Raw genomic sequence first — 24,096 nt, 5'->3', positions numbered from 1 at the left:
CAAATAAAAAAATATATTTTCTTTGAGGAGTTCCAGTTGACTAACACATTGGATTAGTCGATTGAAAAATCTTATCCTTAGCATTAGCTTAGTAGTCTCTTGTCCTCATTAGAACTAATATAATTGGGGCATTCAGTTAATTTTATTTAATTTAAGCGCATTTAATTAAATCATCATTCTTAATCTGGTTAAATTAACTAATGGTTTGAACCAATCAGGGTTCAGCTTAGACCAACTCAATTTGACATAGTCTAGTTCAAATGAACTAGATCCGTTCGAATTGAATCAATTTGTTATAATCATACAAATCCAAACAAAAAAAATGCATAATTAATTAAAAAATTAAAACACAAAGTTTATTTTTTTCAATTAATTTTACCATGCAAAAAAAAAACTTTCAATTCATTTTTTTCACGCATTTCATCTTACACATTTTTTTAATCAAACTTTTTCTCAAAAATTTTTGACGGATGAACAATAAATAATTACTGTCTTCTCTACCATGACTTATCCACTATGATAAATACGATTTGACAACCTCTGCTGTCAATCACCGATCATCGAGCATTTTTCGACGTCGGACATCAATTAATAATGGCCCGATGCGATTGCAGCGACAGAGAAAACAGAGTTTCCCCTTTTTGTTGTCGAGCAAAAGTCTCGGTCATTGCAATCACCGACGTGCAACAAAGACGCCGGCGAGGGGAGATGAGATCCTCTGTCCCTAGATTCTTGTGTCCCCATGTCCCTTTGCCAATCAGACGGTCATGACATCCTCATGATTTGCACTACATCTTTGAGATGTGATCTAATCCGTCCGATCGGCAAAGGGGCATGGGGGCATGAGAATCTGGGGACAAAGGATCTCATCTCTAGTGAGGGGTTTTTCTTCTTGAGCATTATAGCTTTGATACTATTGTTGTTTCTAAAGTATGAAGTACAAAAATACAAAATCTGTAAAACTCACAGTAATGCTCAGAGAAAATATCGAAGAATAACTTGTCATCAGAAGAATAATCATGAACGAATCAAAAAGCTCTTCAAGATTCACAAACCAAATCTTACATAGATATGTTCTTCTTTGTCGATTGCTTGCTCACCGCCTCTTCTGTCAATTCCTTGGACACCTTTTATATAAAGGTAAGCATCAATAATGTTGCTCATAAAGGAGGAAGATAAATGGTCTTTCATAAAAGAGGAAGATGAAGAAAAAGAGACACCTTTTTATCTTCAAAACTCTTACAATAGTGATCAATTCGGCTATACTATGGGAGTTTAGCAACTACATAATAGGTTTTATACGTTATAGTAGTTAATCGTAACTATTATAATAACGCTAGAAATAAGAAATAATATTGTAATAATTATTCGGTAGTAATTTTTATACGTTGTAATAGTTACGAGGATAAAATATATGATGAGGTTTCCTTTTGATTTTTTTTTAAAAATAAAAATACCGAGGCTTGTAACTTGAGATGCTCTGTTGATTTTTACCCGACATTATTATGAAGTTTTTTGTTTGTTTGTTTTTTTTTTTTTGTCAAAACTCTAATCACTTATTTTAATATTTTGTTCAAAACATTATTACGAAGTTTGACAAACAAACACATAAAATACTAAAATATTAATAGTCAAAAAATATATATGTAAAATATCATGTTTTATGTTTAAGAAGTCCGTTTGATTAAGGCTAAATAAATCCTAATGAGTTATCCATTTTAGAGTGCGTGGAGTTAAGGACTGACCTAGAAATTTTATTTAGAACACAATTCTTATAAAATCATAAAATATAATTTATATCAACTACAAAGATCAGAATAAAAGTTAAAACATTATTATTGATTCAAATGTGACTTACAATTAACCTTTGCAATCTTTATTTTTTAATAATAATTCATGATACAATCATTTAATAATCAATACTCTAAAACAATTGAAATATTTAAAATTCTTATTATCAAATAAATAAAAACTCAAAAGTATCAAATTAACCATTAACTTATAAAGAACCATAAACAAATATGATAAATGTTTCTAAAATATCAAAATCGAAAGGCAAAAACAGAAGAAGAAAGTAAGGGAAAATGTGTATTTTATAAGTCAAACTAAAGGAGGAGATGATTTTTTTTTTTTTTTTAGGAAAGAGGCTGTCAGTTTTGAAAAGCATTGAAAATAAACTTTTGTAATTTGTTGGCTGTATAAAATAAATTTATTTTATTAAATATATATTAATCATTTTATGTTAAAAAAATAGTGGGCATTGACCCCCATATGAGTCCGGCCATGTGTGGGCCATCTTGAAGGCCTAGTAAGATGACGATTTTATTTTATTTTTTGCAACTGGATACTAAAATCAAAAGTCAAGATATATTTAGTACTTTTAATTTTGTTACTACTGAGAATTTTTATATATTATCATTTATAATTTATCTTTTCCACTGAGTTTTATAATTAAAATTTACTATAAATTCTAAATAATTAGAGAATTTATTATTATTATTTTATAATTAGTTAAATTTTGATGGAAATGTAAAATGGAGTAAGAACATTTTGTGGTAAAAATTTGAAATACGGATTTCATTTTTGATTTAAATTACTTTTTTATAAAATAATTTTGAATTTATTTAAAAATTATTCCATTTTAAGATTATTTTTTTACATAACACTTTTTATATGTATTTTTAAATAAATGCTGCAGCCTTAGAGCATCTCCAATGGAAGTTTTGTCAAATGTTTGTAGAGTTTAAAAATCTCAAAAAAAAAAAACTTTTATAATTGTACCGGTGAGGTTTAGAGTTTTTTAGTTCGGAGCCAATAATTAATAAGAGCATCCATATGGTTGGAGCTCTTGGAGAGTTCCTTCATTGTCATATCGCGCCACGTTAAAAGTAAAAAATCTCATAAATTATTACATTAATAATTAAAAAAATACATAAATATTACAGTACATATATCGTAATTAATAAATTATTTTTTCGTTGATTACAATAGTAGTGTGTCCAAATATACTCAACCAAGTCGGCTTGAAGTTGATGATGTAGTTGAATATCATGTAACTCGTAATTTTTTCGAATGTATTCTTGGAATTCTTGGGTGGAGCTTTGAAATATTTATGATGGTGGATCTCCTTCATCGTCCGACCAATTGATTACTACATCTCTCTCATTCTCAATAATCACGTTATGCAAAATAATACAGGTATACATAATATCCTTCAAATTATCCTTGCGCCAAAATCGTCCTAGACCTTTTATCATTGTCCATCGGGATCGGAGCACCCCAAATGTCCACTCGACATCCTTTCTCACGACCTCCTATCATTCCTTAAATATTTTTCTTTTGGGATCTTGGGGACATGGAAACCTCTCTTGACGAAAGTAGCTCATTTTGGATAGATTCTATCAGTCAGATAGTATCCTTTTATATATTATATTGTTAACCGTAAAATTAACCTTAGGTGCATTCCCTTGTAAGATGTTCTTGAATAAAGGTGATTTGTTAAGCACGTCATTACATGACCTTGCAATAAAAAAAAAAGGCTTGTCATATCCACAAGTCCGAAGATACGATGGTTTAAAGTATAATTGTTGGGATGCGGAAGATATGATGGTTTCAAGTATAATTGTTGGGATGCCATGATCTCCCCAAGTAAACATGCCTTTCTAAGCGATAGAGCAATTTTTCCATTACTAATGCATACAATCAAAATTATCCAACATGTCAGGGCTCCATACGTCAATTGATGGATAATCATTGTGCATTTCTGAAGTGGCGACAAACATTTTTTCCTCGTTGTATCGACCTTCTATTAAAAATATTTTGAATGATTTTTCACGGCATCGAGTATATAAAGGAATAACTCATTTTGCATTTGGGATCAACGTCAGAATATGTTATCAAGATATACCGAATCATCAGATAAGTAATCATTTAATAGACGAGCATGTCCAACTTCACGATCCGATTCAAAAACCTTCTTCTCAGTATTTTACTGAAAGAACTTTGAGCTCCTTAACATACCGTTTGTTGTGAGCATTCTTTATTTATTTATATCCTCCGCATCTTTCGTCAATTCATTTCTCAAGAATTTGCGGCATAGATTGATCTGGATTTTTAGTCATTTGAAATAAATTAAGATATTTTCATGGTCGAAAGAATTAGAGAGTTGAATAATAAGAAGAAAGCGAAGAAAATGATGAGATAAATGAAAAAAATGAAATCAATCATATATTTATAGATTTTTTTAAAAATTAAAAAATTAAATTTAACCGTTAAACCTGTTCAATGAGCCAATATTTAATTTTTTTTAACAAATATTAAAAATATATTTTAATATAAAAAAAATAAGTTGAAGAAGCGAATCTATAACCATAAAATCACTTCTTCAATTAGAGGGAGTTTTTTTCTACATGTTGACCTTTTCAAAATAATTTAAAAAATAAATTATTTTATGAAATATTTAATTTTAATATTTATTTCATAAATTGATAGTAATAATTAAAGTGGTATTTTTTCTTTTAAATATAAATAGGTTCGAGATAAGCAAAAAAAAATTCTAATTAAATTAAAATTCACAAGTTAATTAAATATTAAATAAAAATTATAAATATAATTAAATTAAAAATCATAAATTAATTAATTTAATAATTATAAATAGGTTAAATTTAAGATTATAATTAATTAAATTATTAAATGAAAATTATATAGAGATATTAAATAAAAAAATAATAAATAAAAATATATGATTTATTAAAAGTTATATGAAGATTTTTTTTAATCGGGGAGAGAATAGTAGGTTTTATACCGGGACGTTCCACGTTGCACCGATGCAAAAAAACTCGAGAGCCCTTAAACCCTTGCAGTTCGCACGGGGAGCCCTGCCGACTCTATCGCGTCACCATTTTCTCGAAAGCCTCCGATTTCGCCGGACCTCATCTCCTCCGGTGATCGGCGCCCTCACCTCCACTCTCATCTCCCCTTGAACTCGCTTGACACCTTACTCTCTCCGGACTCCCAGCAATTCGACCATGCCGCGTTAATCTCTCTCTACTCCCAGCGACCTAAGACTTGGGACGTCGCCTCCCCTCCTCCTTCCGATTCCTATCGACTTCGACTTTGAACATCCAACTTCAACGCCGGCTATCAGGTGACTGGGATTGATTCGCTGAGAGCCGGTTGACGGTTGAGCCGCGGAAAGAATTAGTCCGATCATTCAGCAGGAACCGTTACTTCTGGCGCTACACGAAGCCGCCTCGAAGGAAAGAACCTAAACCATTTTAAAGCAAGCGCTTTTTTATTCCCACGTTTGTGTCTGCGCTGATAATCTATTAATCCAGAGAAATTGCTCCGGCCTTCTTAACTCTGCGATGGCGCGGAGGGAGGAGAAGCTACGGTGCACAAAAGAACTATACAATGAGGACATGGGGCCTCGGCGGATGTATGCTTTTAGGGCATAGTTTCAGTTCATGGAAAAGTTTGTTTTTTTGCTCCGAATTGGGTTGTCTTAACTGTTTATTTTGATTTGCGCAGACAGAGTATTAGGTTTAGTGCGTTATCTGGCGAGGAAATTAAGAATTCAGCAGAAGTCCAGGTTTGGAATAATAGAATCTATGGTGCCGATTTGAGGCCTGTTCAGAATGGACTACTTGATCCTCGCATGGTATCCTTTTTCGCCTGGAAAGCATTTTGTTTGGTATTTTTAGTTCTACACTGTGCTTTATGTGGAGTGCACTGCAATGTACATTGTTAAGCATGTTGAATTGCTAAAACATTCTGATTTTGAGTATTACTTACTAAATGTAAAATGTAGGGTGCAGCAAACAAGGCTGGAGTTTGTACTACATGCCATGGCAATTTCTCCGAGTGTCCTGGACATTTTGGATATCTAAAGTTGACGCTTCCTGTTTTTAATGTTGGCTTTTTCAATTCTATACTGAATATTTTGAAGTGCATATGCAAGGTACTCCTTTTTATTTTTTTTTTAAAAAATCAAGAACATAAGTATTTACAACTAACAAGAATATAGTTTTCATAATTGTTTTTTCATCCTCAATTGCATAAGCATATACATGTTTGTAATGTTTAGCTTGAATCTCGTGTCTGCATAATTAGGTCCTCAATTCTATCAATTTAAAGTTAATCATGTCCTAAATTCTATCAATTTAAAGTCAATCATGGTATTTTCGATTGAGGATCATGTATTTGATCTACTCTGCTCATAGATACTAAAGAATATATTGATAATAATATGGCTTGAATAAATTTAGTGCTCTTCTTAGTGGTTGATCTAGGCCATATTATTAGCAAAAAGAATGTTGGCCTTGTAAACATTTTTTTATTAGTTGTTCAAAATGATTGTTTACTACTCACCATTAGTGATCAAATCCAAATGCATTTTATATGTATTGAGCTGCTTAATTTTCATCCGAAGGATGCATTTGGTAGGTTGTTTAAACAAGCAAACAAATGATTTGGAGCCCTCATTCTAAATTTCATGGTGCTAGAATTATGACTTCAACACATGTGAGAATCCTGTCTTAGCTCTTAGGATTCTGGACTTATCTTGCTACTTTAATCATGTTATCAGGCCTGTAGTCGAATTCTTCTTGTGGAGGATGATCGTAAGACCTATTTGAAAAAGATGAGGAATCCTAAAGCTGATGTAGCTATGAAAAATGCCCTTATGACGAAAATCAGAGACAGGTGCAAACTTTCTATTTGTCCATGGTGTGGAAGTAAAAATGGTTAGTAAAACTGTGCTGTTATTATTGTTTGTCTCATCTATTCCCTTTTAAAATGAGCATCATTTTCAACTTTCATTTTTGGTAAAGTTTTATTATCCTAGTTTTCATACATTTTTATGTTTGTTATTTTAGTATCTTCAAACAGAAATACGGTGAATTTGGTTCCATGTTCTTTTGTCGCAGAACCATATTATTTCCCCATCCCCTCCTTAGGTGCTAGTACATATTGCAAGTTTATCTCACTCTGATTAGAATGTTGCCCCTTCTTACAAACATTTTACCTACCCACGTTTACACATCATCTCAAGTTTATCTTCAATTGTTCTTAGCTTTTATCCTCTAACTTCAAATTGAAAAAACCAATATCTAATCTTACATTTAAAAAAAATAAAAAATTAAATTTTGATTTCAATACTAATTTTGATCTCTAGTAGGAACAGAAGGGTATCAGTACTGACCAGTTTCTTGCACAAATATATCAATTTCATAGTCAACGTATAATATTACTCAATATAATACATATGCAGTTACATATATTGTAAAATCATAATTTATTTACATAATTATTGTTACACCTAGGGGATTGTTTACTAGGGCGAATGACTGAATAGAAAGATCCACTCACTCATCCTTCCATTCACCTATTTGCTTTGGAGGATGAATAACTTGAATAGAACAAAAAGACAACAATATCCTTTTTTAATCTTTATAATTCTCCTCTTCTACCTTCTCTCTTAAGGCCACTCTGTATTAAAACCATGGTTTAAAGCGCTGTGCCAAAACGATCGAAACGGGCGAAACATCTCGTTCCGCTCGGCGACCGGCACTGGCACGACTCCGACACCAGACCCGCAACGACTGCGACATGTTGAGCAACCCCATGACCGTAACGGAGGGGTCGCTCGACCATGCAACAACAGCGGAGGGGTTGCATAACCCTTCCGTTGTCGCCGCAGAGGCGCCATGCGACCTGCGGCCACTGCAAAGGGGTTGCACGATCATCGCGGTCCCGCCAGAGGAGTCACGCGATCCTCGTGGCCATGGCTAAGGGGTCACGCAACCCCACGATAGTGCTAAAGTTGCGCGAGCTCGCGAGTGATGTCGAATTTCGGATTTTTTTTTTAATTAAACTTAGGTTAATTCTTTTAATCAACTCTTAGCTACGATGGAGATAATCTAAAGATGCTTTATTAAACCCTAATAAAATTATCTAATTAATTTTATATATCATTTATTTTAATTTTAAAATTATAATAAAATTTGTATTTATTTATTTATCTGTTTTCATGTCTTTTCCTTTTTTTAAAGATTATTTTTTATATTGTTTATTTTTTAAATATTTATGTTAAATATTTTATTTTTAAATTAATATATTGTATATTTAAAAAATACTGAAATTATATCGGCACGACACGATACGGTACCGAAATTGTATCATTCCGGTCCAGGACCAAAACCTCTGCATGGGTCAAAATTTTAAACCTTGATTAAAACCTTTCCAATCCTCCCCCAATGTTGTGGCAACACAAAGGTGGAAGATCACCTAAAATAGAGGATCCAATCTCCGTAAAATGGAAGGATTACTGAAGAGAAGAGGGATGGGGTACAATGGTGATGATGCAGTAATTGATAGACACACTACGCTTGATAACATTTGAAATTTATACATCAATCTTGATATTTATGTTTGGAGTTGATACATGCATCATCCTTGATATACAAGTTTGAAATTAACACATACAGTGTGTTATCTTCGTGCTATTCTGAGATGCTTGTTTATTTATTTCTTATAATGTAGGTGTTGTTAAAAAAACAAAATCTTCATTAGCCATTGCTCATGATTTTTCAAGAACTATTGATGGAAGCAAAGATGAAGTTATTGCTGCAATGTCTCACATCAGTAGCAAATCTTTGCACATTGCACACCTTCTAAGTCCTATTATTGTACTCTCTCTTTTCAAAAAAATGCTTGATGAGGTAGATGCTTATTTTCAAGATGAAAAATTATGCTTTTTGATGAAAATTGGTTCTCTAAATTTTCACCCTGTGCTGCAGGATTGTGAATTGCTTAATATGTCTGATAGACCTGAGAAATTTATTGTGACAAATATTGCTATACCACCTGTGAGCATCCGTCCTTCTGCTTTAGTGGATGCTGGTGCTTCAAGGTCTGCATATGACCTGTTTTCCTTTTTATGTTGGATGCATTTTACTGCAACTCTCTTACTTCTTTGTCATGCTGTTCACCTTGTTATGATCATAACTGGAACTTTTTATGTGCATTTCAGCAACGAGGACAGTATTACTATCATTCTGAAAGGTATTATTAACACCAATTCTGTTCTTCGAGAGGATCTTGAAGGTGCTGTGCCTCCATTCAAATGTTTGGTGAGTGTTTGTCCACATTTTACTCTATTTTTATTTAATTCTTTGGTAGTTTAGTAGTTTGAGATCATGCAGAGTCAGTTGTCTCAGTTCAATTTTCTTTCTTTTATGTATGTATGAGATTTAGCCTAGTTCATGAGGCTTAGGTAAGTTGAATGAAGGCCAAGAGCATGTTCCAATTTCATTGGAAGTTTTCTCACCAACCTTATTTTTTCCTCCAAAGTTATTGCTTCTCTTTGTATTAAATATATTTTATTATGGAAGGTGAGAATCTAGATTGATAACAACAACTTAATTCTTATCAATTTATATTCAAGATTTTTTTTTATTTTTCTTTTTGACCAATATAGATGAGCCCAAGATTACTATTTTAAGAGTGATGAAATATACAGGTTTTACTTAAAAATAAATGAAAAGAGTTGTGAGAAATCAGACAATTTGCTAATGAAACTTTAGGCACTTTAAAAGGACCAAATTAGTTTGGTAAAGAAAATTCAATAGAATTGAAATCAAAATCACTTCTCTCATCCTGAGTAATGCAAGAGCTCACAACAATTTAGTGTGCTGGAGGCAGAGAATAGACAGACCAACTCCAAGGATCAATGCCCTACATGCTTTAATATTCATCTATGCGTATGAAAACAGGTTGTTCCTATTTCTTTGTGAAGTTCACACAAAAGGAAAATGTTTAGGCTGTACATTATGCATATCCAAATTCGCTCAAGTTAAGTCAATAACAGGGAGGAGCCAATATAAGATAGGTTCCTCATTGTAGAGTTTGTATTTCGACTCAAAATTGCAACTTCAACAATGAACTGAAGTTGCATTTGTTAGGTACAATGAGGTTAATGACATTGTCTTAGCATAATTGTATTATTCTATTTATCGGTTATTTTAGTATTGGAATGACCATTCCACATGAATAATTGATTTTATTCCATAATATTAGAGCAATGAGCATTCCACCTGTAATAGTATGTGTTTTGTGACTATGTGACTCCGTTGGCCTAGCTGCTAGGTGGGTCTAATGAGCTGATCCAGTCATTTGAGCTGCTTGGGTTTGGCGACTTGTGCGAACTGATTGACAGTTAATCTCACATTGTCAATTGCTCCCACTTGTGATTGATTAGGCTGGGCAATTTGGGCCAAGTTGAGTGTACCTTACTATGTGAGCGGATCATTCAGCCTAGACTGGGTTGGCCAAGGCAAGATGTGTTAGACATGCCAATTAGTCACGTTGACATAGTTAGTAGGTCTGACCATGTTTATTGAATTATTGACTTATCTCACAAGGTCATTTGCAGTTCAACTTGCTTTCTTGGCCTAGTTCATAGTTATTTAAGGCGTGAGGTGCCTAAAAGAGCATAAGTGCCGTGGGGTCTGAGGCGCAATACATAAGGTGAGGCGCATGCCTTACCAAAGTAAGGCGCTTTGGATATATATATATATATATAGGGAATTTCTACTAATATATTTCACTAACAAAACTATAGTGGATAAAATATTGAACAATAATATAAATATAAAATTCACTAGTAAATAAATACGTTATACACATAATTAAAAAAGGGCAGTCCAGTGCACAAAGCTCCCGCCATGCGGGGTCCCAGGGAAGGATCCATTGTACGCATCCTTACCTTGTGCCTTTTTGCAAGAGACTGTTTTCAGGATTCGAACCCGTGACCTTTTGGTCACATGGCAACAACTTTACCATTGCACCTAAACTCTAAACCCTAAATCCTAAATCCTACACATAATTCAAATTAAAAAAAATTTCAATTATCTAAATCATCAAAATCTTGATCATCTTTCTCAATCATATCATTATCATCATCACCGGATGTTTCAGATTTGTATAGTTCAATCTTCATCGATGTTGTAAGACCAAGCACCTTAAGTACGCCTGGTGCCTCTCACAAAGTACACGCTAAGGCGACGAGGCGCAAGAGGCTCGCTTGGCTACTCCTTGTGCCAAGGCGCAGTGAGGCGATCACTTTTAATAACTATGACCTAGTTAGCCGGAATTAGGTAGGGTGACCAGTTGGTTGGGTGTATTGGCTTGATTGTGCATGCCAAGATGATTGAGCATCTCTGATCAAGCTGTTCAACTATATGGACTAGGTTTATTGAAACTTATTTGTATCTTTTTCACCATATACAATTCATCCTTGAATCATTTAATTTTTATTCAATTAGTGACCAAACATAAGAATTATTATTATTTTTATTCCAATTGCCATTGTATTCCACTCCATTCTCATTCCAATTCCATTGCACCAAACTTGCCATACATTCCATGATCAGTGAGGGGCTTGTGAACCATGGACTATTCAATAGGAAATGTCAGTGTTTCAAATTCATCTAGAACAATGATACTAATTTTCAAATGCTTGCATGACTCTCAGGCTACGTAGCGTGGATACTTTGATTTTTTTTTTTGAAGTATTGGATATGGATATGATACAAGTATGATACGTCGATACACGTGTTGGATACGACAAAATTGGTATCGTTGAATTTTTGTTGGTTTGGCCTGTCGGATACGCCTTGGACACGAGAGGGATACATCTTGGACATGGGAGGGATACGTTTTTCCAATACGTTTGGGTGGAATTGCAAAAATTAAAAGTTTAAGGGGTCAAATCGAAAGAAATTGAACTTTGGGGGACTAATTAAGAAATAGCTAAAAACTAATTGGGCTTAATAGCCCATTAGCCCTAGCCCTATGTCTTGATAGAAAAATTCATCGGCTTTCTTCCTCTCATCATCGCACGACTTCATCTCTATCTCCATCAGAAACTCGTCGGTAGCCGCCACACCGCCGCTGTGCCGCCCAAGCTCCAAAGCCCACAGGTATGTTATCACCATTTATTCTTTCTATTTTTCTTTTTGAAATTGCCAATAGTGAAAGAGATAGGAAGGAAGAAGAGTGTTGCTTGGACTTTTCCTCCGCAACTTTTGTCCAAGTAACAATATTATTGTTTCTTGATTAGGTAATGTTGTGGATGATTCTTGTTTGCAGAGGAAAAAGATGGGGTTGGATTTTTAAAGATGAGTTATCCATGGTGCTTCTGTACCAACCCTTCAAAATTTAGCTTTAAAATTACTTGGGCAACCTCCTCCTTCTTCTTCTTCTTCTTGTTGTGAGAGAAATTTGAGCATCTACAATTTCATACACTCATTGAAGAGGAGCAAGATAACACCACAAAAAATTGAAGATTTGGTGTTATGTTTACTACAATCTTGTCTTTTATCTAGGAGGAGCCCACATAATAGCGAAGGAGAAAGTAAGATGTGGGATGTTGGAGCGGATGCATTTGATTCCATGGACATGGAGGGTGCTGCTCCTATCCTTGAAATTGCAAATTTGTCTTGAACCTGAATTGGAGGCAGTCTTATTTACTGATGAAGGCAGTGTTGGTGATGAGACCGATATGGATGACTTGTCATGATTTAGTGATGAATCTGATGATTGATTATGTTTTTTATTTGCAATGGATACTATGAATGATGATTATGACTTTCTATCTCTATAATTTTTAATTTTTAATACTATATATATATATATATATATATCGTGTCATATTTTCAAAATTTGCCTTATCACTGCATCTGTATTATATTTGATACAATACCCGTACATGTATCTATGCAACATAGCTCTCAGACTATTCTCTATGAGAGAATGCCTTGTTCATAAGCTCAAATCAAGGACAAGGACAACTGTCTTATCTCTAGCATATAAAACATCATGTTATGCACTAGTTTTGTTTTTCAATAACTGAATGCACTCAATCAATTGGTTCATATAAAAGGCTAATGGAAAAGGTTATACCCCAACTCCTTTGCTGTATCCATATCCACTATTAGAAAAATCTAGAAAGTGAAAGCTAGCTACCATTTGATTGCCTAGAAACCCATTCATTTTTTTTTAATAATCTTGGACTTTACCAATTTCCAAAGCCAGACCTTTACTAATTTAAAATAAGATTTATAGCGAGCAACATTTTGATCTCTTGGTTCATATAAAAGGCCAATGGAAAAAGTTATAGCTCGCCGCAACTCCTTTGCCGTATCCATATCCACTATTTGAAAAATCTGTAAGTAAAAGCTACACCATTTGGTGGCTTAGAAAACCATCCTTTTATTTAATAATCTATAACTTTACCGATTTCCAAACCCAAACCTTTAGTATTTAAACTAATATTTATAGCAAGCTGCCTCAGCAAAGGCATTTTTGAATTAAGAAGATAGTGGCAAATGATGTTATAGGAGTTGTAGATTATTATTTCATCCATAGTTTAAAATCTCGTGTCGTTTTGCTCGATATGGGTGAAACATTTTGTTCCGACCACGGCACTGGCGTGCCCCAAGGCCCCTACGGACGCTTCGCGTGGGCTTGCAGTCACTGGCGGTGCAGAATTTGTGGGGGTCGGGGGCAAAAGGTTTTAACTTAGGTTTAATTAAATAACTTATGTTAATAATTTTAATAAACTCCTAGTTATAATTGAGATAATTTAGATAGGCTTAATTTAGATTAAATTTTTTATTTTTAGTTAATATATTTTATATTTAATAATTATCTAAATTATGTAGGCATACCACGATACAGTACCGAAATTGTAGTTCCGGTTCGGGACCGAAACCTCGGCACCCCTAGGATCATGACACACTTGTGTTAGAAGTTTTCACTATTTGTTCCTGTATTGGTCATCAATTTTATAGAAATATTTCTGCTCAAGGACGCCAATTTTCTTGATACTTTCACATGTTTTACTCATTTTTTATGCATGCTAAACAGAATATGTTCCATCATTTGAGATTTATGTAGAGTAAAACCTTGTTCAATTATTTGATCTTCAATCTACAAGTTTTCCAATTCATTAGTTTCTTTCTTTCAATCTATGGTAACAATATATTTTCATTTTTCTTCTAATGAAATTTTCTTTCTGCTTAGAGAGATTCCACACCTTTGATTCTATGGTTATACTGGTCTTGTCTTGTTACTCTTGGTTGAATCCTTTCTTTCTTTCTTTCATTCAGGAGTTGTGGGATGCCCTTCAAAATCAAGTTGTCGAATATGTTAACAGTGAAGCCCCTTCAGTTTTAAATTCAAAAAATCGTGGTCTTGTTCAGAGGCTTAAAGGAAAGCAAGGGCGTTTTCGTGGTAACTTGTCTGGAAAACGTACTGAATTTACTGGAAGAACTGTCATTTCTCCAGATCCAAATTTGAAAATTACTGAGGTAAGCTTTTTAAGTTTTTGAGATCTTTACTGATCCAAAATGTTTTAGTATAGTTGCCTTTCTCACATCAATCAATTGCTCTGATTGTATTTTAGGTTGCAATTCCTATGCTTATGGCAAAGAAATTAACTTTTCCAGAACGGGTTTCTGCTCATAACATAGAAAAGTTGAGACAACGAATAGGCAATGGACCTGACAAATACCCAGGGGCAAATTTTATTTTACTACCAGATGGAACCAGACAGTAAGTTGTTAGTTATTGGATTGCCCTAAAATAAGTTGAGTAAGATTATTGACTACAACTTATTCAAGAATAACTATCATGCAGGCATTTACGATATGTGGACAAGAAAACTGCAGCTAGTGAACTAAAATATGGTTTTATAGTGGAAAGGCATTTGGAAGATGGAGATGTTATTCTTTTTAACCGGCAACCAAGTCTGCATAGGATGTCAATTATGTGCCACAGGGTATGCACATATATCGACAATTCATCTCCATTAGTACTACATATTATGCCAATGATATGTGTTTGGAGTGCTGTTTCATTTTTTTCCCTGTCTTTCTATGAATGCAGGCAAGGGTAATGCCTTGGAGAACGTTGAGATTTAATGAATCTGTTTGCAACCCTTACAATGCTGATTTTGATGGTGATGAGATGAATTTACATGTTCCTCAAACAGAAGAAGCACGCACTGAAGCTCTTATGCTTATGGGGGTATTTTGGTTTCAGTCACTCTGTTGTAGCTAAATATATATTTTTTTTAACTCAGAATTTCATTTGTGCCTTTTTTTTGTTGCTCTAGGGCCGAGGATTAGTCATTGTAGTGTCTTTTTTTTTTTACATTTTACCATCACTGTAAAATTTAATGTATTTGTTGGCATATGAGGCTGCATTTGTATCAAAATTTTTTTATAGGCTTTCATTTTTCTTTTCTCAACAAAAAGGAAACTTGTTTATGAAAAATATGGTTACTACTTACTATACAATATCCAAGAGTATAGGTGCACAAGTAAACTGTTTCTGGGAGTGATTTATCATCCTTTTTAAGGGAGAAAGTATTATTCATTACTTTGAAAAGTTTAAAAAGGTGATGACAAACTTGTTCATTTAATTTTATTTTTCATTTCCACAATCTCTTTTTATGGAAAAGGTAAATTGAAAAAGAAAATTCATGAAGCAGATGCATCCTAAGATATTTTCCTGTGATAATGAAACAGCTTGTGTACTAGTGGCACAATTATTTCTCACTGAAAAATTGTCACACGTCTGTTTTTTTTTTCACCTGTATGAATATTAAGCCAATTGCAATGCTGGTTAGATTCTAACTCAGCTAAGCAGCTAATGTTGATTGAAGGTAGCTTGATGAGTGTGACATGTCAATTATTCTATTCTTTCTAACCTTAGTTTTAGAAGAACATGCTGCACATTGTTGACATTGAGATGGCGTAACCTTGTGTTGTTATGCTCATTGCCTTACTGATATTTTTATTTTTGTTAATGTGCACGCTAGTTAGAAATCCATTTGTCTGCTATTACAATATTATACTCGTTTTATCTTTTTTAAAGAATGTTGTTGAAGCTTTATCATGCTGCTTCACAGGTGCAAAATAACTTGTGCACTCCAAAGAATGGGGAGATATTAGTTGCTTCCACCCAGGATTTCCTGACATCATCATATCTGATTACACGGAAAGATACCTTCTATGATCGAGCTACATTCTCTCTAATGTGCTCCTACATTGGTGATGCTATGGAGTCTGTTGATTTGCCTACACCAGCCATTATGAAGGTCTTGCTTAAGCTGTAGTTTTGGATGCAACAACTACTTCACTACGACTGTCACTTGATTTCATTTACTACTTCAGTTGGAAAACATAGGGCTTTCTCATTTTAGCGTCAGCCTTTTCCCCTCTTCAACTATCTTACTGCAATCCTTTTATGAGTTGTTTTGGACGTTTACTTTTCTAAGTTGATTGCTTTGCCCTAGCTTGTCCAATTAATTTTATTAATATGTGGGTACCATTTTAATATATTTCTCCATTCTTTGCAGCCTGTTGAACTATGGACTGGGAAGCAACTTTTCAATGTTCTTGTGCGTCCTAATGCACACACAAAGGTGTTTGTTAATCTTATAGTCAAAGAGAAAATATATAAAAAATATGAGACCATGTGTCCCAGCGATGGATATGTATATTTTCGTAACAGTGAGCTTATAAGTGGGCAACTAGGGAAGGTTACTCTAGGTGAGCAACTTTAAACTTCCTCTTTTAAGGAGAAATGATATGTGCTACTCTTTTATGGTTGACAAGGATCCAGTTCTTAGTTTGTCTTATCTTGCACTTTTGTGTTTTCAAGAATCCTGTAAGAAGCCATCGTAGTGTCTAGATTAAACCCTGATGCATTGTGCGGTTAGGTCTGCAAAAGGGTTTGCCAGTTGGCATGAAGCAAGAGTCAATTCAAGTTCTTTCAGGATTATATTACGGATACAATTTTCATTAGTTGAATATTTGTTAATAAAGAAATAGTTACTTTGGCTGCTTTACAAAGTTTATATATTATGATTTAACTGTCTTCCGACTTCCATATGACAAAATTTAAGTTTTTTTTTGAAGGAAATGGTAACAAGGATGGCTTATTCTCTGTTCTCCTAAGAGACTATAATTCTCATGCTGCTGCAAGTTGTATGAATCGATTGGCTAAGTTAAGGTAATATATTTTTTCCCCTTGTGTCATTCAAGTCATGCACTCTTTTTTCATCTAACTATGATTTTTGTGGGATAATGATGGAATCATGAGGAGAAAATTAACTCGCATCTTCTGTAAACTAATATTCTTATTATTGTATCCAGTTTCTCACAGTCTCACAAGATCGAAATTAGGGTTTTTCTTTCAAGATGTATGAGCTTTCCACAGAGTTCTTTTGTGACTGAGATGACTCGAAATACCTTCTTCTATGGACTGCCTTGGAACAACTTTGCACAATTTATGAACATCTTTTACAAGCGAAGGAGCATCTTTAAGTTCTACAATGACTTATTACAACTCCACTAGACGCCAATGACTTGCAACCATCTACTCAGGACTGCCAACTTGTAATACAGCTTTGTTATGATTTTCTCAGCTGAGTGTTTCTTGAACTGATGAACAACTCTGGAAGAGCTGCAGTGTCGAACAACTTCCATCTACTAGGGAAGGAATGAAATCACTTAATAGTTCCTCTAAGTATGTAGATGTCACCTCTTCTTTTTCTTCTTCACCTCCTCCTTCCGTCACCGGTGCTAAATTTTGGCACTCTTTTAAATATCCATTGAAAGATACATTTGTCAAATCAAATTGCGGGGAAAAAAGATTTGAACAATATTCATTTAAGTCACGTGAGGAAGAGTCTCTTAATAGTCTACCTCATTGGTGTCTGTAGGTGACCTTTTGCTACATATCTCTCATTATATCTTACACCTTTCAAGTGAACCATCTATTTTATAGTTTTAGCTATGAACTATTTTACACCTAACTAATACAATATCTTTAGGTTTTGTATAATGACCAGATTTTTGTTCTTTTCCATTGCATTCATTCCCTCTATCATTGATGGTGTGAATCTCCCTTTTGAAAAGATATTTAGATAACTGTTCAATGTTTCCTTTCTTCCTTTGGTGATCAAAGATTTCGAGGTTTGCAACAATTTACTTACCCTGGCTGTTAATCTGTCTCTTAAATCCTTGAAATTCATTTTACTTTATTATTTATGTGTAACTGACTATTATCAATATTAAATTGTTGCAATCATAGTTATGCTTTATGCAACTCTAATTTCATTATAATATATGCAAACACTGATATGCCCCAGATGGCTTTGATATCTTATTTTACTAATTTTGTTCAACTATCTATATTGGAGTATCCAGTGCCAGGTTCATAGGGAACCATGGATTTTCAATTGGCATTGATGATGTCCAGCCAGGAGATGATCTCAATCAGCAAAAGAAGAAAAAAATTGATGATGGATATAGAGAATGCTATGACCTTATTTCTTTATACAGCAAAGGAAAACTTACTCTGCATCCTGGTTGCAATGCAGCTCAGACTTTGGAACTTAGTATAACAGAAGTATTGAACGAAATTCGAACTACTGCTGGAAATGTAAGTGCACTGTTATTTATTAATCACTCTTTTATTTCTTATTCCTTTGCAGGACATTTAGCATTTTGTACTTATCTGTTTGTTATTCTCAGGTCTTTTTCCTTGTAATATGTTATCTATGAACTAAAGAAGATCAATGTGGTTTTTTAGGTTCAACATATATTGCTGTGTTTTCAAATTACTATTGTAGTTAATTTAGAGAAATTTCTTACTGTATCTAAGTCTACCTCCATTAGTTTTCGGCTTTAGAAGCTTTTTGAATATATAACATGCACGCTAGTTTCTTACTTATCCTTTGACTTCAGGTTTGTATGAATGAACTCCACTGGAGAAACAGTCCCTTGATTATGTCACAGTGTGGTTCTAAAGGTTCCCCAATCAATATCAGCCAGATGGTAGCATGTGTTGGTCAACAATCAGTTGGAGGTCGTCGTGCTCCAGATGGATTTATACATCGCACTCTTCCACACTTCACTATTAATTCAAAGACTCCTTCTGTAAGTTTACTGATAATATTCTTATTCTCTGAACCATGTCTCTGAAATCTGTGTACATTTTTTTTTTGTATTATAGGCTAAAGGCTTTGTTGCTAATTCATTTTACACTGGCTTGACGGCTACGGAATTCTTCTTCCATACGATGGGTGGACGAGAAGGTCTTGTGGACACAGCAGTATGGATCACTCCCAATGACATTTACATTTTTTATTTCTAAAAGTTGTTCTAAGTGTTCAATATTTTTCATTGCATTTTTACACTTGTTTAGTTTGAGTATCAGTAGTGCTGTGCATCTTTTAATCCACTAGGAATTTTCATGCAAAACATAGGCAAACCCTGGATAAATTAACAATTCAGTACTTCAATTTTCATGTGAGAAGAACCATCCTTTTCCACTTTTTGGAAATTTACAATCAAGGTTGTCAAATTATGATGTGTATCATGAATCTTTTTTTGGTGAAGTTTCAGATCATGCATTATAAGTTAAATCATGTTAACCAAATTACAAAATTATTACGTCATAAATATATATGATTTGTACCCTAATTGTTAAAATCATTGTCACAAAAATTATTAACCCAGTTAAAAAAAATTCCTACCTTAATTGGAATAATCATTGTCTGTATTGATGTCCTAATTCTTCTGTTTGGAGATCTTTAATGACAATAGAATATTACTGTCTTCTCTTTCTGTCTTTCTTTCACAAGGAAATGAATTTGATAAATTTCTAGCTTACTCCACCAAACATAGAATGCCAGAACAATGAAATCTCATTTTGTATCTGCTTTTGAATTTCTACTGTTTCACACAGATTTTTTTTACAAATACTAGTTTCTTTACTTTTATCACATATTTAATTATCTGTTGCATAATAGGTAAAAACAGCAGAAACTGGGTACATGTCCCGGAGATTGATGAAAGGCTTGGAAGATCTGTCCATTTATTACGATCAGACAGTGCGCAATGCTAGTGGAGGTGTAGTACAGTTTCTTTATGGAGGTGATGGCATGGATCCAGCAAAGATGGAAGGCAAAGACGGCATTCCCTTAAATATGGATCAATTATTTATGAAGATTATGGTTAGTAGTTCAGCATTTGAATGCAGTTTTTTTTGTCCCGGTTTTTTTAATACAAACATCTGCAGAACCGATTGTTATCTTCTGAATTACAGGCAACTTGTCCTCCTAGAGAAAAAAACATGTTATCTCCAACCGAAATTTCAAATTTTGTGGACGACAGATTGGCAAAGCACGATATGTCACCTGAGGGTGGTTGCTCTGATTGCTTCAAAAGATCGTTGTCTGATTTTGTCCAGAAGCGTGTCACTGCTTGGGAATACACAAGGAAAGCGCTTCAACTCAATGAAGCGGTTGTAGGGGAGAAATGTGCCGGTGCATTGGAAAATGTTGCTGCTAATATATCAGGAATTTCTCCTAGACAGCTGGAGGTTTGATTGTTTCTAGATGATCTTGAAGATTTAAACAAAGTTTTTTTTACTTTTTCCCCCCAATTTATTAATAAATAATTTCATGTTTGCTTTTAAAACTTACAGGGAATCATATAAATGACTCAAAACATTCGGTTAAGAGTATTAGAGTCAGTAGGATTATTAACTACTAGGTTTATCTTTTATCATGTCCCATATATACTGGCGTAATTGTTATCTCATATCGAATGCTACATAATATTCCCTATCTTCAAACTTTAACATGTTTGGAATCCTTTTATTATTTGCTACAGGTTTTTCTAGAGACATGTATATCACGCTATCATTCAAAAAGAGTTGAAGCCGGAGCATCAATCGGTGCGATTGGAGCCCAAAGCATTGGAGAGCCAGGGACACAAATGACATTAAAAACCTTTCACTTTGCTGGAGTTGCCAGCATGAGTATCCTTTAATGATATTATGTTAAAACTGTTGATCGGTTTATGTCTAATATGCATGCCCAATTTTCATTTTTGTCCTTTCAATATTTAGTTCATATTCTTGATTTGTATGTTAACCCATATGAGACCCTTTCTCCCTTTGTAGATGCAACTCTCTCACTTTCTGTTTAATATTCACATTACTCATTCCTTTCACATCAACATCGACATATCATATAGAAGTTATTTCTTGACTGAGCATCAGATGTCACACTTGGCGTTCCACGTATCAAGGAAATAATAAATGCATCCAAAAACATAAGCACACCGATCATTACTGCTGTGCTTGAAAATGAAGAAAATGTCTTTTCTGCACGCATCGTGAAAAGCAAAATAGAGAAAACAACCTTAGGGGAGGTATTTTTCTTACTATGTACTTCAGTTAAAGTGAAGACGAGATCTAGGAAAAACTGATTCCATCTTTTTTTTATGGAAGAATTTTATAGATACTGATCCTATTGTTATCATAAAGGTTGCTAGAGCGATCAAGGTTGTGCTGAAACCAGGTCAACAATGTATATCGATAAAACTTGACATGGACCTAATTGAAGCATTACATATGGGAATCTCTGCTGAATCTGTGCGTCATTCCATCCTCGGTCATCCAAAAATAAAGCTAAAAGAACAGGTCAAGTATTCTCATTGTTTTTTGAAAATTATTGGCTCTTCATTCTCAGTCTTTGTCATTCTATTTTTTCGCAACAGCATGTACACAGTGTAGGGCATGACAGGTTGAAAATATTTCCCCCAGAAGTCGATAGAATAAAGTTCCAGTCTGCACTACACAATTTAAAATCCATGCTTCCCAAGGTCGTCGTGAAGGTAAATAGCATAAGCCGTTTTTATTGTCATTTGAAGTTTCATTTAGTTCGATAGACTTCTTTATGGAAGTTCTATGGATCTTTTAATTGTTTGCCTTAAAGTTAAGGTACAAGGCATTGCATTTCTTTCTCAGGGCTTTCCATCTGTCGATCGAGCAATTATCCGTGAAGAGAAAAATGTACACAGCCTGGTGGTTGAAGGGTCAGTATGCACACTTCTATTCTCTTATCAATTGTTTGTATATTGCAATTCAAATTAAAGACTTAGTTAGCAACAATTGAAAGGATAAAATTCATTTAAATATATATGACGATATAGTAGAGGATCGAGCCCAATGGTATAGGAGAATCTATATAACCAACCTCACTTAGTAGAATAAATGTTTAATTGTTGTTGTCGTCGTATTGTAATTCAAATTGAAAAATTCACCAAAACATGCAAGCCTCTTTTACAATGGTCAATCCTTGATAAAACAAATACGATGAAAATATATAGTTGTTTATCTTACAGGTTCTAATATCTCTTGTTGTATGTGTTGGTGTTCAGGACGAACCTTTTAGGAGTCATGGGTACCCTGGGAATTGATGGAAGAAAAACGACGAGTAACCATGTTATGGAAGTTGTGCGGACGCTTGGAATTGAAGCATCGAGGACGAGCATCATCAATGAAATTAAATTTACCATGAACAGTCACGGCATGAGTATCGATCTTCGCCACATGATGCTTCTGGCAGATCTTATGACATACAAGGTAACAAATCTGATAGAATCTTCCTGTTCAATGCATGAGTATTGATTTTTTCATAACAGGGTGAAGTTCTCGGGATTACGAGATTTGGCATTTCGAAGATGAAAGAAAGTGTGTTGATGCTTGCATCGTTTGAGAAAACCGCTGAGCACTTGTTCAATGCTTCCTATGCTGGCCGGGACGATCAAATAGAAGGCGTGAGCGAGTGTATCATAATGGGCATCCCCATGCAGCTCGGTACCGGAATACTTAGAGTTAGACAAAGGTACATCACTTCAATATGACCTAGGCATCATCAGTTGTGTCATTTTTTCATACTTGCAATATGCTTTAGTTACTCGTGGAAACCTTGCTCTAACGAGACGTTGACATTCTCATGGCAGAGTTGACAATCTTCCTGAATTGAAGTATGCACCTGATCCAATTTTAAGCTGAGAGTTTTAGTCAAGCGGCATTCGAGTTCATCCATGCACTACTAAAGATATGTTAAATGTACATTATTTTTCATAGCTGGGATATCGAAATTTTGTATACTTCTTTTTGACTCGATAAGAATGCATTATATCTATTTACCGGATTAATATCTTATTGAACTTGTAAGAATGCTCAATTTCACTCATCTCGGTTCGTCTACAACTATTTGAAACTTCAATATGAATTGTCCACATCTAATCTAGATCCATTCTTGCATTCTAAACTTGCTAAAAGATCTCCCATGCCATTCGATCACTATACAATTTGCCTAAAATTAGGTTTCATTTCATTTGTAATTTGGAGTATTTCTCAAGGAACACAATACTGAAAGCAAAGAAACTCAACAAACTAAACAATGAGGAGAGTCGAAGGAAGAGGCTCACACGTTTTGGCCTTAATTGGCTTCATGGTTGCCACTATTTGCAATATTAATTAAATTTTAAAATAGAGAATTTTTAATAATGCAAATAATTTTTTTTGCCTTATATATATATATTTTTTGTCGTCGTCATCCTCGTCGCTTCCAGCACATGCCTGTGGAAGGTGTAGTTTAGCAGAGGCTATATGATGGTGACAAAATGACAGCAGATTCATGGTGGGAGGGCCACCCTTCATTGAGGGTACTACTGTAGGTTTCAGGCTGAAGGCTGCAAAGGGAAATCCACAATATGGTTGTAATTCTAAGAACAAGAAAATTTGACTAGCTCATAGAGTTTATCTTCAAACTTCATGGTCTCAATGTCTTAAAAGAATGATGGAAAAAGCATATGTTGCATTGAGAGGATCCTTATTATTTTGTACCTTGCTTTTATCATGAGATGCAATAGACTCAATCAGGGGGTCATTCGGCCTAATGATTGCTGAGTGAGCCTTCCTTGTTGGGTTCTCAGTTTCTGAAGTCAGTGTAGTCAAATCACTCTTAGGCCTTTCCATTGGCAATGGTGAGACTGGTGGAAGCTTTGCGTTAGTAGTTTCATGAACTTGGTTGAGCTTCTCATCTTCCTTGGCTGATGCTAACAAGAATGGGGTAGGAACTCTATCAAAATTTACAACACCATTCTGGGGCCTCTCATCAACACTTGGAATCACCTCCAACAAGGTTGACGGGTATGT

The 24,096-nt window shown here is 34.3% G+C and overlaps 1 protein-coding gene across 3 annotated transcripts; it reads left to right on the top strand.

Annotated features, from left to right (window-relative positions):
* The first annotated feature begins 4,826 nt into the window (after window positions 1–4,826).
* Window positions 4,827–23,128, top strand: LOC122014796 (DNA-directed RNA polymerase III subunit 1-like). 3 transcript variants are annotated; one of them, XM_042571224.1, is made up of 27 exons: window positions 4,827–5,437; window positions 5,530–5,659; window positions 5,810–5,959; window positions 6,587–6,743; window positions 8,542–8,720; window positions 8,799–8,911; window positions 9,032–9,131; window positions 14,172–14,372; window positions 14,468–14,616; window positions 14,701–14,842; window positions 14,950–15,090; window positions 15,977–16,165; window positions 16,427–16,619; window positions 16,989–17,082; window positions 18,282–18,516; window positions 18,822–19,013; window positions 19,090–19,188; window positions 19,889–20,092; window positions 20,185–20,460; window positions 20,754–20,901; window positions 21,145–21,296; window positions 21,412–21,567; window positions 21,645–21,761; window positions 21,895–21,962; window positions 22,308–22,512; window positions 22,572–22,774; window positions 22,893–23,128. In XM_042571224.1, exons 1-27 carry the CDS (start codon window positions 5,367–5,369, stop codon window positions 22,942–22,944), a joined length of 4,116 nt encoding a protein of 1,371 aa, XP_042427158.1. In that variant the 5' UTR covers window positions 4,827–5,366; the 3' UTR covers window positions 22,945–23,128. The 3 variants fall into 3 exon arrangements, with proteins under 3 accessions (XP_042427158.1, XP_042427159.1, XP_042427160.1); XM_042571225.1 differs by lacking the exon at window positions 4,827–5,437 and having other exon boundaries at window positions 5,524–5,659; window positions 5,817–5,959; XM_042571226.1 differs by lacking the exons at window positions 4,827–5,437; window positions 5,530–5,659; window positions 5,810–5,959; window positions 8,542–8,720 and having other exon boundaries at window positions 6,607–6,743.
* Window positions 23,129–24,096: the final 968 nt, after the last annotated feature.

This window comes from Zingiber officinale, chromosome 8B, assembly GCF_018446385.1.
Source record: "Zingiber officinale cultivar Zhangliang chromosome 8B, Zo_v1.1, whole genome shotgun sequence".
Classification (NCBI taxonomy): domain Eukaryota; kingdom Viridiplantae; phylum Streptophyta; class Magnoliopsida; order Zingiberales; family Zingiberaceae; genus Zingiber; species Zingiber officinale.
This window is presented reverse-complemented; position numbering and strand designations above follow the sequence as displayed.